The following is a 24,652-nucleotide window of genomic DNA, read 5'->3' on the forward strand; positions in this document are numbered from 1 at the left end:
ATTGATTGATGTAGCTGCTCGCTTCCGCGCTTAAGAAGTTCGACCGGGATCTGGTCATTCCCAGCATTCTTCATAATCTCATGCAGTGTTGGTGGTTCCACTGCTTGGCCGTCATCCATTATGCTAATCCTGTTCCTGGTTGTTCCTTCACTGCTACCATCCAACAAATCTTCGAAGTGCTCCTTCCACCTGCTTGCCACCATTGTTTTGACTGTCAGCAAATTTCCTTCTCGGTCTTGCATATGGCGGGCACTGACGCAGTCTTGTGCCACGCACCATTGACAGTTGCTGAAAACCTCCATATATCGTTCCTCTCCATACTTTCCTACGCTTCAGCAATCACACTCTCTTCGTGCTATGCCGTTTTTTAGTGCAGTGGATTCGTTTCTCTGTTGCTCTTGCCATCCTGTACCTGTTGAGCCGGGTACCGGTCGCTAGCATTCAGATTTTGGTGGTATTCTTTTCGTTCGTCACTCGTTGACACTCTTCGTTGAATCAACTATTACGTTGGCGTCGCTGAGCTCTTGCGCTGTTGTTGTCACTGCTTCATAAATAAAACCCCATAAATTGTTGAAATCTTGAGATCCGTTGGTCTCTCCTATCCTTTCGTCTAGCTTCTGATAGTACTATGCAGAAACCCCTTCGGCTGATTGGCGCTGGATATTGAAACGCATCGTTCTGTTGTTTCTTGAACTCGTGACGCTGAATAATCGCACTCGGATGTTTGCGGCTACATGATAATGTTCCGAGTCATATTCGGGCCTCTGTAGGATCTCACAACTATGACCAGGGCCGGATCTAAGAGGGAGCCGGGGAGGGGGGGGGGATGGGCTCCGGGTCCGCATATTTTAGGGCACCCCACAAAAACCTTTTTTGATTGCTAACATTAGCTTTATTTTTCATATTACTCAAGTACTGTTCGAAAATAAAGAAAAACATTTTTGGTCAACTCTCCGAGGCCTCCTTATCCGCTCGGGCCCTGGGCCCCCAGAATCCTTAATCCGGGCCTGACTATGACATCCAGAAAATGTCGCCCGTCGACCAGTACGTGGTCTACCTGGGAGTAAGTTTCTCTCATGCTCGCCATGCTCTTACGTGCGAAGTAGGTACTGCTGTCACAAGGCGCAGACCATTATCGTTGAACAGAATGAAGACTTTCCGTTCCAATGACAGGTCGAAAGAAACATTCTCTGCCGATCTGCGCATTTGCATCTAAGATGACTATTTTGACATCTTGTTTGGCTCTCATAGAACTCATCGTTCATGTCATCGGGTATCGTTCGTTGGCGTATAGATCAGGCTGTAGTTGAAGAATGAGTCCTTCAGCTCAACACACAGATTCGGTCGCTTATCGGCTTCCACCGAATAACTCGCTTCATCTGCTTGCCGATCACTATGAAGCCAACTTCTCGTTCGGCCTTTTCGCCGCCGCTGTAGTAGATATTGTAGTTGAATGAAGTGTTGGCGGTGGGATCTACCGCTCGGAATTCGCGTTTTGCGGTTTTGGGTCAGCGTATTTCCTGGATAGTTGCCACATTGACGCCGACATTCTGCAGTTTACGAGCCAGGAGCCTAATACGTGAGGGTTCATTCAAAGTTCTCACGTTCCAAGATCGGACGATCCAGTCGTTGTCCTTAATTCGTTACCGGGTCTGTTTACCAATGAATCAATCCGTCTACTCATGCGTTTACAAAATACGCGAACACGAGACGGAACACAACACTTATCGTTCTTACTAATTAATTGGTAAGAACAGGTAAGAACAATGAGTGTTGTGTTCCGTCTCGTGTTCGCGTATTTTGTGATCGTGTCGTGAAAGTTCTTACGTTAGCACAATCAACAAATTGTTTGTGTCATGCGTTTACTCTACTATTACTTTTCTTGGTGTTGTTACCGTACGGTAACATTGTGTTTTGATTCACTACGTTGTGGGACAGTTGACTCACACAAACTATGTCAAGCTAGTAACGATCAAATCGGTGCGCGGCTGATGAGCTAACGTTCCAAACGCACAGTACAATACAGGGTGCGTGCGATATTCTTGCACTAAATCATATTGTAATCTGAAACACGTTTTAAAAATAATTCGAAAATAGATCTATACTAAATGATTTTTTTGCAAACAATTGTGATTATTTCAATGATTTAGGAATAAAAAAGTGGTCCTAATATCGATAACCTTTTTTGAACGATCCTGAGAACCGCTGCAAGTCCTTTTCAGTGTTGTTCTCTATATCTTGGTCAACAATTCTGTTATTTTAGGTAAATATTTTTTTGTACGAGGAGCTCCAATGGTATCATCGTTACGTGTGTCGTTCAAAAAATATCCCATAAATTTAAAAAGAGGTTTCTAGAAGACGAAAACGCAAACAACTTGAGCATACATATATGGAGCAGCTGCATACTATCTGCATTTTCTCAGTTGTCAAGAACGCTATGAAGCTGATTTTTTCAGTGTAGTTGGGGGATTCCATAGGCTTGTTACCTACAAAAAACCACATCGCTGGAATGGAAGATAGCTGAGAAATAACTGGAAGAAGTCGGAAATTCTAATTTGAGCAATGGCACATTTATGAGAAAATTTAAAACTAAAATATCCTAAGTCTGACCACCTCAATTTGCTGTTTCAGACTCCCATAAGCTACAGCACAAATTTGAGCTGAATTGATAAGGTCTTAGGTATCGCTCGACTAGTCTGAAGTTTATATGGTAAAACTGGTACAAATATGTGCAGGAATGGCATAGCTTTAGTTTTCTGCCACTAGATGGCATTGAAAGCGTTCAATAACCCTTATTATTAGTATTATTATAGGGAATTCTATGCGGAACATCTTTGTTGAAGACCGCTAAGTGATCCGATGCTTGCTAAAATAAAGTTGTACCCTAGACTTAGTGTATCGAAAAAACAAATGTTATTGGGCGCGCTAGTGTAAAACATAAGATCTGAAAATATTTTCTCATACCACCACGTTTTTGATTATTAATGGTTTTATATTTTTCACAGTTCACTGGTGTATTTGATGATGTGGGATTTATATTTTTATTGCAACCCTTTGATGAAATATTCCTGTTTGAAGGTTAGTGCAAAATTACCGCACGCACCCTGTATTTAATTTTGTTCGACGTGTCGACACCGGGGTCGGCGTCTTCTTCAGGGAAGCTGTAGTATTGATGTTTTATTTACAGTATGCGGCAGGAAAAAATGCGAAAGTGTTTTTCAACTTCAACCCTCATTTTCGTCCATTTGACATTAACCAATCTATGTTTCAACGTTCCATGATCTATAATAGGTTAGTTTTCTGAAAAGTTAATTAAAAAATTTCCCATTTTGGTCACTAACCTTTACAGTGCGGCGCCTGAAGATGAAGACAACCAGAATTTTAAAACCGCAGAAAATCACACAGGTCGCTAAATTTCGCATCTGATAAAACAAAATTTTTGATTTTCTCTACAATATCATCAAATATATGTACTTATTGCATCTGGTATGTGAAACTACATGGCTCTGGATCAGTGTGGACTGGTTGTTCATCGAATTTGAGCTAATTTTGTTACTGTTATAGTCATTTTGTTTAATGACCATTGGGCGCGCAGTTTATTGATATCCGCATATTAGGCCTACATTATCACATGTTAAACATCAAATATGTTCATTTTTTATTTTTCAGTGCTAGAATATAGACATTGACTGATACACTGTCATGAAAAAATAGTCATATATATCCCATATTTAGCGTGTAATAGTGCCTTGAACTTTTCGCATTTTTTCCTGCCGCACCCTGTAGTGTGAATTTACAATTTTTAATCTTATTTAACCTACAAATTGCTGGTTGACTAAAATTAGATTTTTTTCAAATATTGACCAATCAAAAGTAAGAAGCTTAAGGACAGACTTGTTAGAATCCCAAAATGGCCGCCACAATGGCCGACTCTAAGACCTACTCACGATTTCGAGGGCACAAATATCTTCGTAAACAAAATCAACACACCTGAACTTCTTATTTTGAGCTAATTACAAGTTAGCAAGAACAGAATAATTAAAAACACTGTTGTTTGAAGCTTGCTTCTCGAGACTTGTACTTTTGAAGTTCTGATGCACTGTTGAAGCGGGATTTCTAGACGTTTGTCCTCAACTTAACAACCTAACTGTAATTCAAACATAATATAACATTGTTTGGACATGTACCGTCTAAAACCTTTTACCACAGACAAAAAATACGTAACACTCGAGAAAATTCCATCGGCCACGCTTTTAACGATCATTTTAAATCATCATAGCCGTGGCTTTCACAACCAGAGGGGCGCGCATCGTTTTTCTTCGCGTTTGACGTTTCACACTAGCGTCTTCTGTTGACGATATTGCACAATGCAGTGTTTCGTGAAACATTTCCATCAGGTACAGTCGAGTCTCCTATTAGACGCTGCCACCCACTTTATGCCCACCACAATTTCTCAGCCCACCACAATTCTATCCAGCTGAATTTTTGAGTGCAGTTAGTGCTTACTATAGACTCATCACATACAAAAAAAAACTAAATTGGTTAGAACACATCCTGGATAACGCGGTGGGCGTGAAGTGGGTGGCAGCGTCTAATAGGAGAAACAACTGTAGTGTGAGCTGGGCGATGGATTTGTTCTATGTGTAACGTCTGTTTGTCTGTGCTTATACTGACCGTAACAGAACAACCAGCAGTTTGTAAGTAAAATAAGATAAAAACGCAGACAAACAGACGTAACTCTTATAGAAAATTCATCAAAACCTTTTGCCCGGTGTCATTTTCATGAGCACACTGCCACCTGTTGGTGGAACCGCGCGCGACTCTGTCGGTCATGATGGATTTCGATTTGACGTTTTGCTGACACGCACACTACTACACAAAATGCCTGTAATTTTCGTTTGCATCATCCAGCAACGTGTACACTGGCAAACGTCAAAGCGATCGCACACTAGCGCCTCTGGTGGAACGATCGAGCAAATCAAATGAAATTTGAATTGATCGTTAAATGCATGTGCCAAGCCGTTTTGAAGAGTGTTACGTCTGTTTGTCTGTGATAAAAATGTACAATCACACTAAATAAAACATCAATACTACAGTTTCCCTGAAGAAGACGCCGATCGCGGTGTCGAAACGTCGGTCAAAATTAAATAGTTCGTTCCACTAAAACATGTTTAAATCTAAAATATGTACTTGTACTTTAGAGCAGTACATATGTAAACAAAACGCTACCACCTCCTCCAAAACTGACAGCTGACACTTGTTGCTGCGTGATCTGCTTCTTTTTGTGCGAAGAAAACGATGCGCGATGATCTATTGCATGGGAAGACCCCGTCGTTGTTTCGTTTGTGGTCCATATGATCGCAACATAAAAGGAAACCACTGTTTAGTGTCAAAACATTCTTCCTCTGCGATGCTATGCCGTTATTGTGACTAGGGTTAAATTTTTGCATGTGCGGACGCTCGTTTTTGCGGGAATTGAGCTAACATTTGGCACACATTTTGGCGCTAAGGGCTCTGGATTTGTTTTCTTTGGTGGTTTTGTGTCAGCAATGAAATAGTTTGTTTTGAAGATGCTCCAGATTTTTTTTTAATGTTTATTTGAGTTGCTACTCCTGTTACAATTCATTAGATTTAACGGTCTGTAGCGAGTGCTGTGCTGTAGGTTGAGATTTGGTATGTTTTGAAAGATTCTCGGAAGGGAAAAATCATGCCATGTGGTTGGACACCGATGGGCTTTGAGATCTTAGAACTGCGGACAAACTATCTGATTCAAAGTAGGAATTAAGAAATCTTCCAGGCGTAATGAAAAGTCACTGAATGTGTCTATAGATCCAAAGATTTGTTCTCAAGTTTATTTTTGTTCAGCACATCATCATAACAATCTCCTTGAAATTGATTCGCGGTCTCAAAATAAAGTTCTAAAATTCTGAAAAAAAATTATAGGGGTTTAGAAAAAGGAACATTTTTTATAACATTTAAAAACCAATAAATTTGCCATAATTTTCTAAATCAATTAACGGAAAATATGTTAGTTCTATTTGACCTAGAAAGAAGTCCGCCGCCTCTATGTGTAGTTGTTCAAGTCATATAGCGCTGCAAAAAATCATACCAAATCTCGTCGCCGAAAAGATGACATTAATTGCACATTCTTGCGACGAATTAGTTGGCTGTCTCGCAAAGAAAAACTTAAACGAGGGCGCTCACGCGATTAGGTTTGTTTTTTCTTCGAATCATTCTCGTCTGCATCCTCTCGGATGAAACAGACAGACAGCCAGACCGACAGCTGCCGCTGTGGTCAGATTTCTAAACATGTGTCATAGTTTGCGCGTCGACGTTGAAAATTCTCATGCAAGCAGCATACCGAACATTTCAGCTCGTAGTAGGCTGCGCACTCGTCGTCACGAATTTCTTGCTTTTTATTGTTACCAAAAGCTGATGACAGTCGAAATGCACGTGTCACCAACCGTCGACATTCGAGTTATGCGCGAAAATTAGTTTTTTTTTCTTGGGTTTTCTTGTCGCGAGTTTTGTAGGCAGTTGACGAAAAAATGCGTTAGTGTCGCTGTTGTTGCTTGTTGTGCGCTGACTTGCGGCGAGTCCAATCCAAGGAGGCGACATTTAATCACGAAGACTGTCAACTTGACGTTGACGCATGCTCTCGTGTTGAAAGATGCATTCGTTGATAAGTCCACGTGCGCGCATGGAACTTGAATGCGTAAGCTTAGCCCGAGCGGTTCTTTCAGCGAACGAGCTGCTGACAGATGGGGAAGATTTATTCGGTCACGCATGCCCTTTTAGTGCGTTGTAGGTATCCACTTATCCGCGAGCGGTAATGGCGGCGGCGGGCACAACCAACCGATTCGAATTTTGACGTTTCGTGGGGATCGCAATCGGTTGGCGCCACCGATCCGTGGGTGAAGGGGTGAGGAGGGGAATGAAACTATTTTGACTTTCCCCCAAGAAACGTCAAATTCCGAACCGGTTGGATATGCCCGCCGCCGCCATTACCGATCGCGGATAAGTGGATTGTCTATCCAGTAGTGCGAACGATGGATCATGTGCTAATTGGGTTCTTTAGGGGTATCCGGATTATTTCATAATCGGATTCTCCGCCCAAAAATTAGTCGAAATCCAAAATTTCATAATTTTTGGAGTCCGGGAACTATTTTTAAAATGCATTTAAAGTATGGGGCCGTCCATTAATTACGTAAGGGTTTATGGGGGGAGGGGGGGTTTGAGAAATCTTACGCGCCATACAAATTTTTTTGGGTTCTCATACAAAAAATCTTACAAGGGGGGAGGGGGTGTCGAAAAGTTTCAAAAATTCCCTTACGTAATTAATGGACAGCCCCTATGTATGGGTATTTTTTTTTGTTCGGGTTGAACTGTCACTTTAACGATTGAACTGTCATTCTATCCACGGAAATTAAAACTGTTTTGTTGATTTAACCATCAACACAAAGGTGTTGGAATTTAATAAAATCACAGTATACTCAGAAAAATGGGCTTTTTCGATTAGGCTATAGAAAATAGCAATATTTTATTCACTAAACAACCCAATTAAGGGGGATACAAACACGTCACATTTCAACGATTATTTGGATGTTTAGGTTTGCGGAGTTTCAGAATGTTTTGGTCGTTAGGATTTCTCAAAAGATGCTACTAAAGTCGATGAACTGATGTCAGTGTCAGCCCCCACAATACCGGGGCAACGCAGATAATTAATTCAACTAAATGGCATTATTTATATCGGAAAGTTTGTAAACATTGCATGAAAGCGCGCGTTCTGGTAACCACGCTTTTACGATCGTTTTCTGCCTCGCCGTTTCTCGTGGCAACACATCATCGTGCCACGGTTACTTTGATCCTTGCGAAACGTTGTTGTCGGGTTGGAATTTTTGTTTTGAAAGAATACTATCAAAACATTCTCTTAACATTCGAAATTTATTAAAAGTGATCATTCCTCGACTCGCCGATCTCGGTCTTGAGAAAAACGTATTTATGGGTTTGACCAGCACGAGACACTCGTTAAATAAAATGACCGAGAAACGTGAGCGACAAGGTAAGCGACTGATCAACACATCAGTGTATGAATATTTTGGTTGTTGAAAGCTAGCAGTGATACAAGCTTTTGTATACTTTTCAAAGTTTAAAGTATTTTTAGTATAAAAATCGCTTCATTATTTTTTGTTCCAATCTGTTTTCCATGTTTCTGGACCAACTTCAGAGAAGGGTCTACTACCAAACAATGACTTTTACATATCTCAGATTCATGGTGTAATGCCACGAAATCTAACCTCCAAAATGTTTGTCAATAGTCCATTTTTCGAGCCGATTTTATGAATGAATTTTGACGTCCAATTGGGTTTTTAAATTATGAAAAATGTATCGATTTTTTGATTTTATACGAAAGAGCACCTTTTTCTGAGCCACTATGTTTTTTTTCAGATTTTTATAACTTTATTTAGGTACCTAAAACCAATTTCAAAGAAATTTTTTGAAGTCACCTTTTGACAGCTGGGTAACTGTTTGACAGCTCCACCCAGTACAAAATGCGACGAGGGGTGATTCGACAAATCGCTCCCATACAAACTTCAAATTGATTTTTAAATAGGTTCCCGGGCACCAAAATTCATGAAAATTTGGGTTTCTGCTCAGTTTTGCATGCAGATTCAGAATATGGAATTATTTCAACAACGCTAAAAAAGCCAATAACCCATGAAATTCAATATCATCATCAACATTGTTGTCACTTCGTAAAATGGTTTATTATCAGCATTAGCGGAGCCAGCATTTTCTTTTTTCTTACTCACTCTCCTAAACACACACGAGAAAGGGGCTGTCCATAAACCACGTGGTCATTTTTTTGGACTTAGGACCAAGGAGGTTAGATTTCGTGGTGTAATAATGATGAATTCCACCGAAGGTTATCGAGGGTGGACCAAAGAAGCTCAACAGCATTTACGTTAACAAAGAACAGAACATTTTCATGCTTTGTTTCCAGGACGGTTGGAAACTTTGTCATCACGAATAATACCGACAATTTGGTCTAATTTATTTTATATCCTCCAAAGCTGCTAAGTTGCGTGACGAAGTGAAAAAAAAACGGCACAAGTGACGCGCCACTGCTTCTCATTGACAGTCAAAACACGACACCTGTTGATCACTGAAGGCAATTCAGAATAAACAAAAACCTATGCCGTTTGGTTCATCTGGAAACAATCTGGCTTCGAAATCGAAATTCAGTGCGCTTGCCATATTTAACTACCCCCAAATGGGCATACGACTGAAGTGTGACGCTTGTTATGCATATGGAAATAAAACTGAAAGTTACTTGTATGGAATATTCACGAATATGGTGCATACAATTCATCTGAATTAGGCCGATACAGCCAAAGTGCTCTTTTAAGTTATGCAAAATCTGTTGTTTTTAATATTATGGTCTGAAGAGCACCTTTTTGAATCCAGAATGCGATTTTTCAGATTTTCAAACCTTTGTTTTGATACTGGAAATATAAATTTTAAGGATTTTTTTTTATTTACTCTTTGACAGTTCTCCAACTTCTTGACGGCTCGTCCAGTACAAAATCCGCCGAAGGGAGATTGCTTGAGAGATTCAATAACTTTTGAGTTTGCACCAAACATAAGACTTTCCATGAGACAGAACAACTGTTAAATTTTTAATTTACCATGAATTTTTGACATCCGATGATTGGGGTGGTAGTTAAACACGAAGGATTTTGTTAAGTAATTATGACACTTGATGAAATGTCATTAAGTTACACTTGGTCTTTTAGACGTCACCACTTGAAACAAATTACCGCAGACAAACAGACGTACCACTTGGAACAAAGTGCGATTAGAATCATCGTCACAAAAGTATAATCGCCCAATTATAATTACGTTTGTTTCGCAAACTCATTGAGTAGATGGCGGTAATGAACAAACGTCAAACAGGAGTAAAAACTATGCGAGTGCCATTAGCGAGAGATTTGCGAACTATGGAATATTTGAATAGTCCGTTAAAAACGGGAAAGATTGGATTTTAGTAGAGTGAGACGTCTGTTTGTCTGTGAAATTGCCATTAAAATCATCGTCACGAAAGCACAATTGCCCAATACCAATCACGTCGTGTTTGAAAAAGTGCTCGCTTGCTAATGGTGACGTACACAGGAGCAAAAAACTATGCAAACTTATAATCACAATGATTAAAAATTAGAAGTGAGCAGAACGAGCCGTCTGTTTGTGGCAAGACGTTCAATAACACGGTGAATAAAGATCTTTCAGTTTGGGTTGGTTCACAGACAAACAGACTACTTAACCCTTTCATTATTTTGGTCATGCACAGATAGTAGAATGTTTCTATGACGGTTTAAGGACAAAAGGTCTTCAGATCCATCCGTAACAATATTTGGAATCAATACTTCGTGACGTCTGTTTGACTGCTGTTTTCTACGGTACCCACTCACTGGTTTGATTTGGCCCAAAACTTGTGGGTTTGTTATACATTACGCACCCCTGATTAACCGAACCAGACGTTTTGTCATGAACGCACTCCGTCCGTAGTGTATACAAACACCGTAATACACATGCACCAGAACCAAGTGTCTGGGGTGGAAAATCTGCGAAAAGCGGTCATCGTTTTTCATACATATTTTCATGCCTAATTTCTCGCACCGCACTTCTAAAACTGTATCTTCGTTGGTAGGAATAGGAAACAGTAGTTTACCAGCGAAATTAATTGTTGCCTGCTCTAATGGTGGAAATACAAACACAGCGCACCCAGCAGCACCCACACGGTCGGCGGTCCGGATCGGTTCGTGAGTAAAAGTAAAATAAGGATTTTTACGATCGCGAATGCGTCGATTACTTCCATTGCGTGCTGTATTGCGCGGAACTTTTAGTAGGTTTGAATACCATTTCCAAAAACACGTGTGCGCTAGCACCTACCTACCGCTATGATGGTGTTTTGCTTCGATTGAAGGTTACTTATGCTTAGATGGAGATTTTTCATATTGAGCTACTTGATCTAAATTGAAGAAAATTCCGATTTTTGGAAGAAAAAAACATTGATCCCAACAGACGAGAGAACCAATTGTCGTCTACATCGTGGAAATCGAGAGACTACGATAGGTTGCCAGGATGTCGAATAACAACCCAATAGAAATGATTCTCGAGAGTAATCCGACCGGTACAAGACAACGTGGTGCAAACCCAAGTAACATTTTGATGACCAGTTAGTCTTGTAGAGGTTTATGGTGGTTCTAAGAACGTCTTCTAGTCAATTTGACTAATAAATTTTACTTGGGCAGCGAGCGAGATGGATCGATCAAGTTGAAGATGATCTACGGTTCCTTGGCATAATACGTGACTGGAGATGACGCACAGCCATGAACCGAGTCGAAAGGAGACTACTCCTAGGTAAGTATAACAAAGGACACTTAGGCCTCAGTCTGAGGTACGATAAGTACGAAATCCAAAGTTCTGCACAATGACCGCTTTTTTTTCACTGAATTTTTGGGTTGGAGTGCGAAGAAGAGACTCGGGCTTGGGGGATTCGTTTCTCCCTCGCCGGTTTGATGAGTTTTCTTTTTGATTCTCGCATATTGCGCTGATGATACATATATAAGCTGGTGAGCTTGTTTCATGCAGTTATTTTATTGTGAAAGTTTTTTTTGGAATTTTGTACGGAATGTTGAGAAGGTACGTCGTATAGGTTTTTGCCAATCGTTGGGGAAGAGAAAACTGTCCGATAGGCAGCAATTTCAATAATAAACAAATCGCGTTCGCTCTTCGTACATACGTACAAATGAGATGGTTATATTTGCGGTTTAAAGGAGGAGATAGATGAGATTTGAATAGCCTTATAACATCTAAAATGCCGTATCATTAATTGGCTCGGTAGCTTAGGTGCAGGGATTGGCGGCATGCACTGTGCGGTGCGAAAAAAGCGTGTGCTTCACACAATCGCAAGTGCTCGTCTCCCGTTTTGCCGAGAGACAAGAGACGTATGAGTGAGAGCTTTCGTAATTGAGCGAGAGACAATCGCAGCACTAGCTCTACGGCGTAGGGAGTAATGCACGGTGCTTGAGACTGCGCTTGTCTCCAAACAGAAAAAATCAATTAATAAATTAATTGAAGAGTTTGTGTTTTCGGCAAAGTTGTTAAGCTTGTCAAGGGTTGACAAGTGATGGGTCGTTTGATTCGAAATTTTTCCAATCGTGCGTAGTATCAAGCCAAGTGCCACGCACGGAGACAAGCTCCGAGAGAGTGCATACGACAGAGCGTGAGACAGGAGAGCTCCAGCGCGCGGCAAAGTAAGCGAGCAACACACAACCGATTGCACGTACTCGTCTCCTTCTAGTTTGTTGTGCTGTCTCGTAGCAGAGTGTGCGGCACGCAAAGAGTTTTGAGTCGCACCCTATCCCTGCTTAGGTGGTAAAGTCTAGTGCATAGAGTGTCGTGAGTTCAAATCTCACCTGAGCTGTGAATTTTTCTCCTAATGGTCATCATCAATTCACCCGTCTGTACATATGTAGTATGTATATTATGTACGTTGAGTAATTTGAAAAGTATAATTTACCACACGGATTGGTATACTTCAAGTAGATGTACCAGAGATAAGTTCACACTTTCGATCCCAGTTACCGTCAAAAGTATGTTTATAATCAGTGATGTGAATTATCCCCCTTGTTTGATTCTTTTTAATCATTTCGTTCTAAAACACTGCTCGAAGTCTTCTGAACTATTGTCAAAATAATAAAATGCCAATTTCAGAGCAGATTTTGTCTCCAGGATGAGAATCTTCCATTCAAATGATCTTTAGTATGCAGTTTTCTCATCAGATGGTGCTTAGCTTAGCTTAGCTTAGCTTAGCTTAGACTGACTGCACATATCTATGGTTGCTACTCCGTGATTGACCCGAACCAATGACAGTTGCACAATGAATCAACTGAATAATTGACTGGGAGTGGTCAACATTCTCACTGTGCATGCTTCAGAGGCTCTCTTTAACGGTACAATAACGGCGCCGGCCACGTCCTTGCAGTCAGGTTGGGAGAGGGAAGGAATGTTAGTTGCAACCTTTGTTGTGAAAGACCGCGTTTACCGCTGCGACTCCACCAAAAGCTGCAGGATGGAATGCTTATTAGTCAGGAAGGTATCGTTGGGTCTGGATTCACTTTGATAAGTAATATGACCTTTTGACGTTGAATCATGACACGCAGACTGCGACGCTATTGCTCGCTTCACGCGGAAAGCGAGTAATCGACCACCCGCGTTCGGTAGTTGCTCAATATTTGCTATAAACGACGACCATCTAGCAACTGACAACAGCTTCGTCGGGCCGCCATCAGCATGGTTGATTTTTGCGAACTAATCCAACCACCGCGCAAAACACACTCCCGACGCACGAACACACTCACCTACACGACGAAATCCATCCAGCATCTGACGACAGCTTCGACGGGCCACCATCAGCATGCTTGACTCTGCGAGCGAGTCAAACCACCGCGCAAAACACTCTTCCGACGCACGAACACACTCACCTACATGACGAAATCCATCCAGCAACTGACGACAGCTTCGACGGGCCGCCATCAGCATGCTTGACTCTGCGAGCGAGTCAAACCACCGCGCAAAACACTCTTCCGATGCACGACACACTCACCCACACGACGAAATCCATCCAGCAACTCAGTTTTCTCATCAGATGGTGCTGCAGTAAAATTGATAGGATTTGATAATTCATGAAGGGCAACAAAATGGTACCGTTTTGATGTTTTCTGCAAATATGTTTTTTGTCAAATTTAGTCCAGTATAAAATTGCGCATTTCCCATCCCATTGAATCCCTTTTGCAGTAAACATCAGTGCAGAATCGTAAATGAAACAGCAATTTTGCATCAAATCGTGTCGGAGTCTTCTGCACACTTATTCATTACAAGGATCTGAATAATGCAGAGGCTATGCAGTTTTATTCACGATCCTGCACTTTAAATAATTGCGACAGGGATCCAATGGGGTGAAACATGTGCAATAATTACTACATAGCAATAAATCTAGAATGAATATAATTACTGTCTCTATTTAATATTTCGATTCATCTGTATTTTTAACCAAACCCGTTGAAGTGTATAAGAAAGAGCTATGTGTCGAGAAGATTTTCAGTACAAAATCACCGTACCAGATGGCACTGATGTAATTCGTATCACGGGTATCTTGGTCTACAACATTCAACAATTCCTCCCGATGATTTTCTACGGTTGTCTGCCTGAATCTTTACAAGGTTTCATCTTGCAATCCTTTATTAGACTTATGTCAAAATTCTTCCCTAGATTTCTTCTGGAATTCCTTTTGAAATACCTCCCGATTTTCCACTTAAGATTTTTCCTGAGATCCCTTAAAATATTTTTCTAAGGTTTCCACCCAAGATTCATTCAGGGATTCTCTCAAGAGTTCCACCTGGAAGCCCTTAATTGATTCTTACAAGATTTCTTCAGAAATGTCCCCTGGGTTTTCATGCAAGATTCCTTTTGGAATTACACCAGAAATTACTCGCAGGATTTCAGAAAATGCAAAAATGTCTTCCTGGATTTTTTTTTTAATTTATTTTGCTTGGGATTCTTTCAGGATTCTTTTTTCGGAGATTCTTCCATTGATCCTTCGCGGGATTCCTTTTGGAATTTCCCCCCTGGGATTCTTACAGGAATTCTAACAAAAATTCCTCCAGATTTTTTTTTCTAGAATTTCGTTAGGAATATTGTTAAGAATTCCTCCTGTTTTTTTTTGTCAATTCCTCACAGGATTCCTTTGAGGATTTCTCCCAGAATTCTTCTGGGCTTTCATCCGGGATTAATTAATGCATTCAGTCAGGCATTCCTGCTGAGATTCATTGAATAATTTCTTTGAGAATTCCTAATGGATTTTTTAGGTATTCCTTAAAAGATTCTTTTTCTTTTAATTCCATTGATTTTTCACGGAATTCCTTTAGAAATGTTCAATAGGTTTTCCTCGAGGATTCCTTCTGGAATTTCTTTATTGATTTCTGCTGAGATTCTGTAATGGATTCCTTTCGGCATTTTGCGGGATTCCTTAAGAGATTTTCCCCAGGAGTCTTTCATGAATCCTTCCCGGATTTTCTCTGAAGGATTCGCTTAAGGGATTCTCCCTTTGTCAAGGATTCCCTTAGGAATTATTTCTGGGATCCCGTCAGGGATTCCTTCCCTTCATTGATTTATTCCAGTATTCCAGCAGGGAATGCATCTGGGATTCATTCAGGGATATTTTCCAAATTCCATCAAGGATTGCTTCTAGGATCCTTCTAGAATTCTTTTTAGGATTATTCTCGAGATCGCATCAGATATTCTTTAAAAGTTTTTCGGTTTTCTTCCGAAAGTCCTTAAAAAATTCTAATGGGCAGTCTTCTTTTTGAGATTTATTCATTGATTTTTCCCGGGATTTCTTCATTGAATTTGCCCAGGTTTATTTTTGAGATTTCTCCCGAGACACAACCAGGAATTGTTTCATGGATTCTTCTCAGGATTTCTTTAGGCATTTCTTCTGGAAGTGTAGAATTAGCTTAAAGTTAAATTATGCATAATAAAAAAACTCTTCCAGGATTTCTTTTGAGAATCCCTAATTGAATTCTCTCGAAATTCCTTTAGGGCTTCTGTTGAGCATTCCCCCAGGATCCTTTCAGGGATTCCCTCAGGATTTTCTTCCATGATTCCTTCATTGATGCTTTTCGGGTTTCATTTTGGAATATAACCCGAGTTCCTCCCAAAATTCTTATTATAATTACCACCATCATCTTTTCAGAGAATCTTTTAGTGATTTCTACAGGTATTTCTTTAGAGACTCATTCCGCGATTATTCCAGGGATTCCTTCAGAGATTCCTCCTGAGATTTCTCCAGGGATTCCTTCTGGGATTCCTCAAGGAATTTCTCTCGGGATTTTCAAATTGATTCCTCTTGGGATTCCTCCAGGCATTCCTTCAATTATTCCTTCAGATATATCTTCCGGCATGTTTCAGGCGTTTCTCTAGAATCCGGGGTAAAACCTCCCTAGGGCTGAAAGCCTCGCAAATAAAGCTAATAATAATAAAAAAAATCTCCAGAATATTAAAAGGGACTTCTTCTGCGATTTTTTCAGGGATTATTTCAAAATTCTTTTAGGACTTCCCTCAGGGGTTTTCTTTCAGGTTTCCTTCAGGCCTTCAGGTTTTTTTATATTGCTCTTTGGTTTTCTCCTGGGATTTTTTTACCAATTTCGAAGTGCTTTCTTGAGTCTTCCCGGGGTTCCTTAATTGATTTTTCACGGGTTTTGAACATGGGGTTTCAAGGATTTCATCCGGAAATTATGTTATGGATTTCTTCTGAAAAAAATCTCTTCGTTGAGTGTTTTCGAAGCGATTGCTTCATTTCTATTAGGGATTCCTTCCATGTTCCTTCAGGGATTTCTCCTGGAATTCTTTCCTGGATCCCTTGCAGTGTTCCTCTTTGGATTTCTCCCCGATTATTTTTTTTCATGAAACTGGATTCCTATTAATAATTTTCCCGAGATTTTTGCGAGGACTACTCTGTGTGGGGAGTAAAGGTATTCTTCGATAGTGTAACGAGCCATGTTTTAAGTATAGATGAACATGTTACAAGGGATAAGATAATGTAAAAAATGGTTGAAAAAAGACATAGTCGTTTATGGATTTCCTTAACTAAACGTACACCAAACCCAGAAACTTTAAGCTTAGTCTTAAGGTGCCATTAGACTGTTTGTCATTATGACAAATATTTGTCATTGAAGCCCGACATCCATCCAAGGTTGCTATGATTCACGTTGTGTTGGTCATTTGTTGGGCTTGTTTGGGCAAATATTTGTCATGTCTAATGGGGCCTTTACTGAATAAAAAAGAGTAAATTAGATCAAATACGAGTGACAACGAAAGAGAAAAATAAGAGACAATTTCGAGAAAGATTGGCATTTCTGTAGTATTCAGTAGTCTGGTCTGTCAGTATTTTTTATCTAATTTTTTAGCTGAAAGTGAGGAGTTGCTCTGTATCCAGGGCCGTAGCGTGGTCCCATGGCGCTCTTGGTAAGCATCCGCATTGGCGACCCAAGAAAATTGGATATTGTTAATTTGAAAAACTTCGTATAGTTGGTCATTTTTTCAATTTTTTTTGTAGGGTTTTAGTGTTTCGATCAAACAAATTTCCCCGATTTTTCTTTATTTTCTTATCGTGTTTTCTTTAGGTATTTCAATGTAAGTCGCTTAAAAATTTCCCGAAATTTATTTCTTTTATACGTGTATAAGTACGAACACAATTTGCATTTGAAGAATCTCATTGAGACCAGCGCAATAATTAAAAATGACATTTCAGATTCCTGACATAAATGATGCATATATGCATATATTTTTTTTTTCAAAACATCTTACAGTATTCTTATTTATTTTTTGCTGGACTTTTTGCTCAACTAAATTTTATTTTCAAAAGCACTTAATTGAGTTTCAGGGGTTTTCAGGAAACCTCGAACGATCTATTTTACCACTTTTTGACGAATGGTTCAACTGGTTTTACCATAATATTCTAAAAACTAGACCAAAGGTTTATTCTGAAGCTTAATCAAAATATTTCGAAGAAGATCTGTTAGAAAATTTTCAATAATCATCATACAAACTTTGAACATAGAGAAACACCAGGAAGAATTTCTGAATGCGTTGGAGTTTCAAAATAAACTTTGGCGCATTTGATTGACTTTAAAAAAATTCTTCAAAAATACGTATCAGACTATGACGTTTGACATAAAAACCTCAAAAATGTCGAAATGTAACATATGTGACATTTATGCGTCCAACGGCAGTGGAGAAGTATGTGAAGAAATGCCTGTAAGAATTTGTGGAGAACCACTGGAAAAATTTCTGAAGAATTACTTGGAATAATGTTTGAAGGAATCTCTGGAAATTAGTTTAAGCAATCACTTGAGGATATTTTAAAATAAATTCCTCTAAGGTTTTATGAAGAAATCCCTGAGAAACATCGGAAGGAATCCATAGAAGGCTTTCAAAAGAATCCTTTAGAAAAAATTTAATAAAATCATTGGCAGAATTTTTGAAAAATATTCACTAAAATTTTGAAGAGGGTTTCACTTAACAGTGTAAACTGCTTATTAAAGTTTATTCTGATTAAACGTCGCGATCACCAAGGAAATCTTTGATTATTTCATTCGCAATTTTACCAATCATGGCTTGTGCAGCTATTTAAAATGTTTAGTGAGTCCCCTTAATGAAATTCAAGTTAAATAGTAAAATTCAAGAATACATCAGCAGCATCCTGTTTTCGCCCAGCCTTCGGCCTTTTCAGCGCCCCTCGGAGGCTGGAGCCCTTGGCGGGGGCCAACCTGGGCCAACCGCACGCTACGGCTCGGTCTGTATCTACACGGATTAGAACGTAACGATAAACGGACAGAATAGCGTTCACATTGAAACTAAAATAACGTTTGTTGAATTTACACATTGAAATTCTTTTGAATATACTTATGTGAATTCTTATAGTTTCAAACAGATTCGCTAATTTAAAACGCATGTAAAATTTTGTTTGATTTAACAATCCAGTGTTTTATGGCGACTCTTGTGGAAATTAACATATTTCTACTTTGTTTCTAAGCCAATTTAACTGACCATTCCCTCGGCGTCGAAAGGATTGTAAAAGCAACAATAGGGTTTTTTCCCTATTCCCGGCACAACATGTAAACAAAATTATTCATACCCTAAATTCACTACAAAACGACTGTTTTCAACCACTTCTTCCATCTGAATCAGATACCTTATTGACTAAACTTGTTTGTAACAGTGATTGTTGTGAAGATTTTCTGCCGGAAAGTTGATTTTGAACGAGTTTACTGCACCTAGTCAATAGGCCGTCCCTATTTTTGCAAAAGTTGGAAATGTTAAAAGTTCAATATTGCAAAACGATCGTTTTAGCTAAAAAACCATCATGCCAAAATTTGAAGTCCGTATCTCAAGGCTAAGTGGTCCCCCACGGGGCCTAAAGTTATCAAAAATTGTATGGAGTCAAAAAAATCATGAAATTTTCTCGTCGTAAAAAATACACTATTCTACTCAAATCGGTGATTTTAGGACCCTACAGGGCCGTAAATGTGCTCAGAATTGCGATAACTGTTTTCGTTTTTGAGTTATCGGACTAAATATGTCAGGTTTCCTAAGGAATCTCAAAAATGGTCAAAAAAGTTCATTTTTGAGTAGTTTTTCGTCAATAACTTAATAAATAGTTAAGATTACATTTTGACTAGTTCAAATTTTGATTTCTTACCCTACTACATACTTTGCTAATGCTTGAAAAGCGATTTTGACTAGTTCAAATTTTGATTTCTTACCCTACTATGTACTTTGCTAATGCTTGAAAAGCGAAATACAAGATAAGGCATTTTTGAAAAGCTGTAAATTTAATTAATCAGGAGGTTCCCTGGTTTTTCCGTGAGATTTTTTTTTTTTTACTTTTTTTAATATAAATATAATAACAACCCAGAGAAAAAACCAAGCATATTGTTTTCTAATGAATATATTATTGAAAATAAAAGAAAACTATTTTTGAAACTACCATAATATTGTAGATGTCAAGCTTGACAATCCACGTCAAAAGCCTGAAACTATTGTTATTTCATTCAGATTTCCGATTGAGGAACTATAATACAGAATTGTAAAAACAATCATACATTCTCATTGCGGCCAGAACAATGTCAAATTCCTTTTGACTTTACGTAAAATATGGTAATTTTTTCGTAGATTTTGCTGCGTGTTCGACTGAGGAAAGCGACACTTCCAAATCGGTTGGTGGAGGGCTGCCAGCTGGCCGTCTTCTACGTCGACAATCAGTTTTTATCAGGTTTGTATCTGCATGGAATCTTTCTCAGATTATTCCAGATTTTCTTACATGTCCAAAATTTGAAGTGAGCAGGAATAAAGACGTAGTAGAAGTGTAGACACTGATTTTTTTACCGCGTAAAAAAACACGTAAAAATCGCGTTATTTCATAAAAACGTCGTGAAGAGTCAACTCACGATAAATGACTATTTTACGCTGTTCGAATTTAAGCAACCCTGCGTCGTCAAATAACGTTTGTTCTGCCAACCACAAAAGGATCCAATTTCAAACGTATATTTTTGGGATTTTGCCTTTTGGTTCCAAGATTTTCGCATATGTTTTTCGTTGCTACTCGGCCAACTATCGAGTTTCAAGCCGAATGTTCACTAATTTTCTTAGGAAAACAATTCACCAAACGAGAGAGGCATTTAATTGACGATTATGTGTCTGCGTGGTCGTACAATACGAGTCGGAAGTGATCGTCCCCTTGGGACACCAGCAGCAATGTGCCGCAACAAGGAGACATCTAATGACGACGACGACGAAGTCCTCGATTGCAAACGGTTGTCGAGTAGGTAGGAAGGAAAACACAGTCATTAATTTTTCGGTTTTCGTCTGACCGACCACGAGTGTTTTGGTTCTGGTTCTCCTATAAAAAAACGCTGCCTCCCTAATGAGCTAGAAACGGAAAAGTGCCATCACAGTCTGTGGTGCCATTTCGGATGTTGCTCAAGTGCGGCGGCAGACGAATCCCAATTGTGAAAACATGGATCAAGTTGCAAAAAAACCCAAAACACCGAAATGGTGGACGACCGTTAATCACCGCACCACGTTTCGGAAACAGGAAGAAGGCGTCACTGAGGCTGAGCAACGCATCGCGCACAACACTTACCGAGATTTATTCGTATCATATCCGGATCGCCCAGTATCTTGTACGCTGCAATCGGTTCAAACTGTTCGTTCACCACTATCGTCAGTAGCCACAGCAGCGCGATCAGCGAGATCGCTGGCAGCTGAGGGAATAACGCGCTGTTGGGTGCCATTTTTCACCCGATATCGCACTGATCACACTCCCGTTTCTGCTCGGAACACAATATTCTTGCGGCACCACCCGCACTCACTCACTAATCTGACTCTGGGAATCAATTGCACTCTTCCATTAGCAGTGGTTCGACATTTGTTTCACACTTGGACCCCGTTGCGTTGTTCCGTCGGTTGACCTGTCACCTAAATAAACGCTTTATGGGATGCATTGCACGGGGAAGGCAGCAGCAGCACTATCGATTCCGAAGCTGATGATGATGGAGACGACGACGTTGACGTTGACGGTTGTTCTTGGTCTAAGGACATTGCTTCGGCTGGATCCTGCGAAAGGAATAAAAATGAAGAATTTATTGTTAATGACGAAGTCATATCCATTGTATTGTTATTGAATGGTACATTGAGAGTAAGGTAGGTGAGTATGGTTATAGTTATGCATGAAGTCATACCCTTCGAAGATGTGATATACTATCGTAGTTCGAGGAGTTAACCCATTAACGCCCGAATTATGCCACAATCACGATGAACGTCTGATTGTTTTCCTGGAGTATCTCAAAACCACAAAAGAAAGTAATTGCAGTCAAATCATTCGATGATGATAAGGATTCTCCAGGAAAGCCACCCGTCGTCCAGTATTACAACAAAACAAAAGGAGGACTTGATGTCGGTGATCAGAGAACACGAAATACTACGGTGTCTCGAAGGAGCCGAGCATGGCCCAAGAAATTTCTTTTTTGAGTTTATCGATATTGCGTGCCTGAATTCATATTTGGTAGTCTCTAAAATTTATTCAAACTGGCTGGGACAAAACTCGTCGAGAAGATCTGAATATCTTAGGATTTTAGCGGAGGAACTAGCAGTTGAGAATATGAAGGATAGGGTTTCCAAGGGCCATTTGAACCAAGAATTTTCAGCAGGTATCAGGGCGTTTCTCAAAGTGTTTGCTTTACTCGCGGCCATCCATCATTTGTAAAATGCACTCAATGTCGGAATTTTTGCTGTGAGCGTCATGTGAATGTGATAGATATGGTGTGCTGCCGTATTTGCGAAGGGAAGAGTGATGTTATGAATTGGGACCAACTGTTTCTGCAACGAATTGGTCTGCAAAAATTGTTCGTATGAAAAACCAATCAGTGTCTGTTTGGACTGCAAAAAGGCAGATGAGTAGAGTGAAAATCAGAAGAGCACAGAAATGAAAAGAAATGGCAGTCGAATAATATACATACGATAAGTACAAATAAAGTGACCTAGATAAGAAACCCTTACAATGTCATACGACCTCAAAAGGGACTTCCCGTTGCTTTACGGGGCACCATGGATACCTGCGGACAGCAACCGCAAACGTAGATTGATTGGCAATTGAGGTAGATTCTGTAGAACTTGAAAGACCTGAACTCCAGGACATTTTGTAAACCTTACAATGTCGTACGACCTCAGAAAGGGCTTCTCGTTGCATTTCGGAGCACCATGGATTTCAACGAACAGTAACCGCATCCGTAGATTGAACGACAATTGAGGTAGATTTTGTAGAACTTGAATGTCCTGAACTCCAGAGCATGTTGAAAACCTTACAATGCCGTACGACCTCAAAAGGAACTTCTCGTTGCATTACGGAGTGTCATGGATACCAGCGGACAGTAATCGCAAACGTAGATTGAATGGCAATTGAGGTAGATTTTGTAGATCTTGAAAGTCCTGAACTCCAGGACATTTTGTAAACCTTACAATGTCATACAACCTCAGAAAGGACTTCTCGTTGCATTACGGAGTACCATGGATACCAGCGGGCAGTATCCGCAAACGTAGATTGAATGGCAATTGAGGTAGATTCTGTAGAACTTGAAAGTCCTGAACTCCAGGACATTTTGTAAACCTCACAATGTCGTACGACCTCAGAAAGGACTTCTCGTTGCATTACGGTGTACCATGGATACCAGCGGACAATAACCGCAAACGTAGATTGAATGGCAATTGAGGTAGATTCTGTAGAACTTGAAAGTCCCGAACTCCAGGACATTTTGTAAACCTTACAATGTCATACAACCTCAGAGAGGACTTCTCGTTTCATTTCGGAGCACCATGGATATCAACGGACAGTACCCGCAAATGTAGATTGAATGGCAATTGAGGTAGATTCTGTAGAACTTCAAAGTCCTGAATCTTACAATATCGTATGACCTCAGAAAGGACTTCTCGTTCCATTTCGGAGTATCATGGATACCAGCGGACAATAACCGCAAACGTAGATTGACTGGTGACTGTGGTAGATCTGGTTGTCCATGAAGTCGTAACTCCGGGATAGTTTGGATTTCTTAGAACATCCAAACAGTAAGAAGACAGTTGCCAGCTTATGTCTGGCGACTCTAGGAGTATTCTCACACTCTTACTTCATGAAATAATTACAGAGGCCCTATAGGCCGATTTCCATTCTTTGTTGCTTAGCCAAGACATTGGAACTAATGGTGCACGAGAAAATGTACATAGCTGCAAAACCTCTAATATCGCAGTACCAACATGGGTTTGTGAAAAACAGGTCCACTACTACAAATCTCATGGTATATGCAAGTGCGCTAAACTCAAGCATGGAAAAACGCTGCCAAGTGGATGGTATCTACGTAGACTTTGCCAAAGCTTTTGATAAAGTCCCCCACGAACTAACGTTAAAGAAACTCGAGCGACTTGGTTTTCCAAACTGGTTGGTGAAGTGGCTAGGTTCGTACTTGCATGAACGGTTTGCCTACGTAAAACTGGGATTTGCTAAGTCCGCCTCTTTTGGAACTCCATCTGGCGTGCCGCAAGGGAGTCATCTTGGCCCCCTTATCTTTATTATTTTTATTAACGACCTGAGCCAAAAACTGAATTCACATCACCTCCTGTATGCAGACGATCTAAAAATCTACCGTATCATCAGCTCTACTCTTGATTGTGCCGCCTTGCAACAAGACATTGAAGCTATACAAGACTGGTGTGTTTTGAACGGTATGGAGATGAACGCGTCGAAGTGTAAAGTAATAAGCTTTAACAAAACTCGAAGGCAATTCAATTTTTGCTACACAGCAAACGGTGTCGGCTTCGAACGTGTTTCGTCCATTAATGACCTGGGAGTGACGATGGATAGTAAGCTTGATTTCAACGAGCACATCACGATGACTACTGCCAAGGCCTTCGCAGTGTTGGGCTTCATCCGCCGGAACGCGTTTGAGTTCCGTGACGCGTACGCATTGAAGTCTGTCTATTGCTCTTTTGTTCGTAGTCTTCTAGAATACGCGGTTCAAATATGGGCACCATACCATAACACGCATATAGCACGTATTGAGAGAGTGCAGCGTTGCTTTTTGCGCTTTGCTTTACGAAGACTCCGATGAGGCTGCCCCCTTACGAGCACCGATGTGAGCTGATCAAGCTTGAAAATTTACAAGCGCGCCGAGTATTCCTTCGGAGAATGTTCGCTTACGACATTTTATGTAATCGAGTCGACTGCCCTGATCTACTACAACAAGCTAGCTTCCTCGTTCCTGTGCGTCGTACCCGTTCTCGTTCCTTGTTCTTGGTCAATAGGCATCGTACCGTGTTTGGTCAGAATCATCCTTTAGAAGTGTGTTTTAATTTGTTAAATGTCAGTGATTTCGATTTTAATGTTAGCAGAGATAGATTTAAAACTAGTATTAGAAACGTACATGTTTAGTCTTAGTTTACTCAGTCTGTACAGCGTATGCTGAAGATGTAGTTAATAAAT

At 40.1% G+C, this 24,652-nt stretch overlaps 1 protein-coding gene across 5 annotated transcripts in view; it reads right to left on the minus strand.

The window, feature by feature from the left end:
* The window catches only part of LOC109412593 (fibroblast growth factor receptor homolog 1), a 595,864-nt gene that overhangs the window by 85,365 nt on the left and 485,847 nt on the right, over positions 1-24,652 (minus strand). For 3 of the 5 annotated variants that reach the window (XM_029860651.2, XM_029860652.2, XM_062846821.1), the window contains exon 2: positions 20,768-21,240. The exons of the other annotated variants lie outside the window; for them this stretch is intronic. In XM_029860651.2, coding sequence (XP_029716511.1) covers positions 20,768-20,918 — 151 coding nt within the window. In that variant the 5' untranslated portion in view covers positions 20,919-21,240. The remainder of the gene's footprint in view (positions 1-20,767; positions 21,241-24,652) is intronic. 5 annotated transcript variants of the gene reach the window in all.

The sequence above is a fragment of the Aedes albopictus genome, chromosome 1, assembly GCF_035046485.1.
Source record: "Aedes albopictus strain Foshan chromosome 1, AalbF5, whole genome shotgun sequence".
Classification (NCBI taxonomy): domain Eukaryota; kingdom Metazoa; phylum Arthropoda; class Insecta; order Diptera; family Culicidae; genus Aedes; species Aedes albopictus.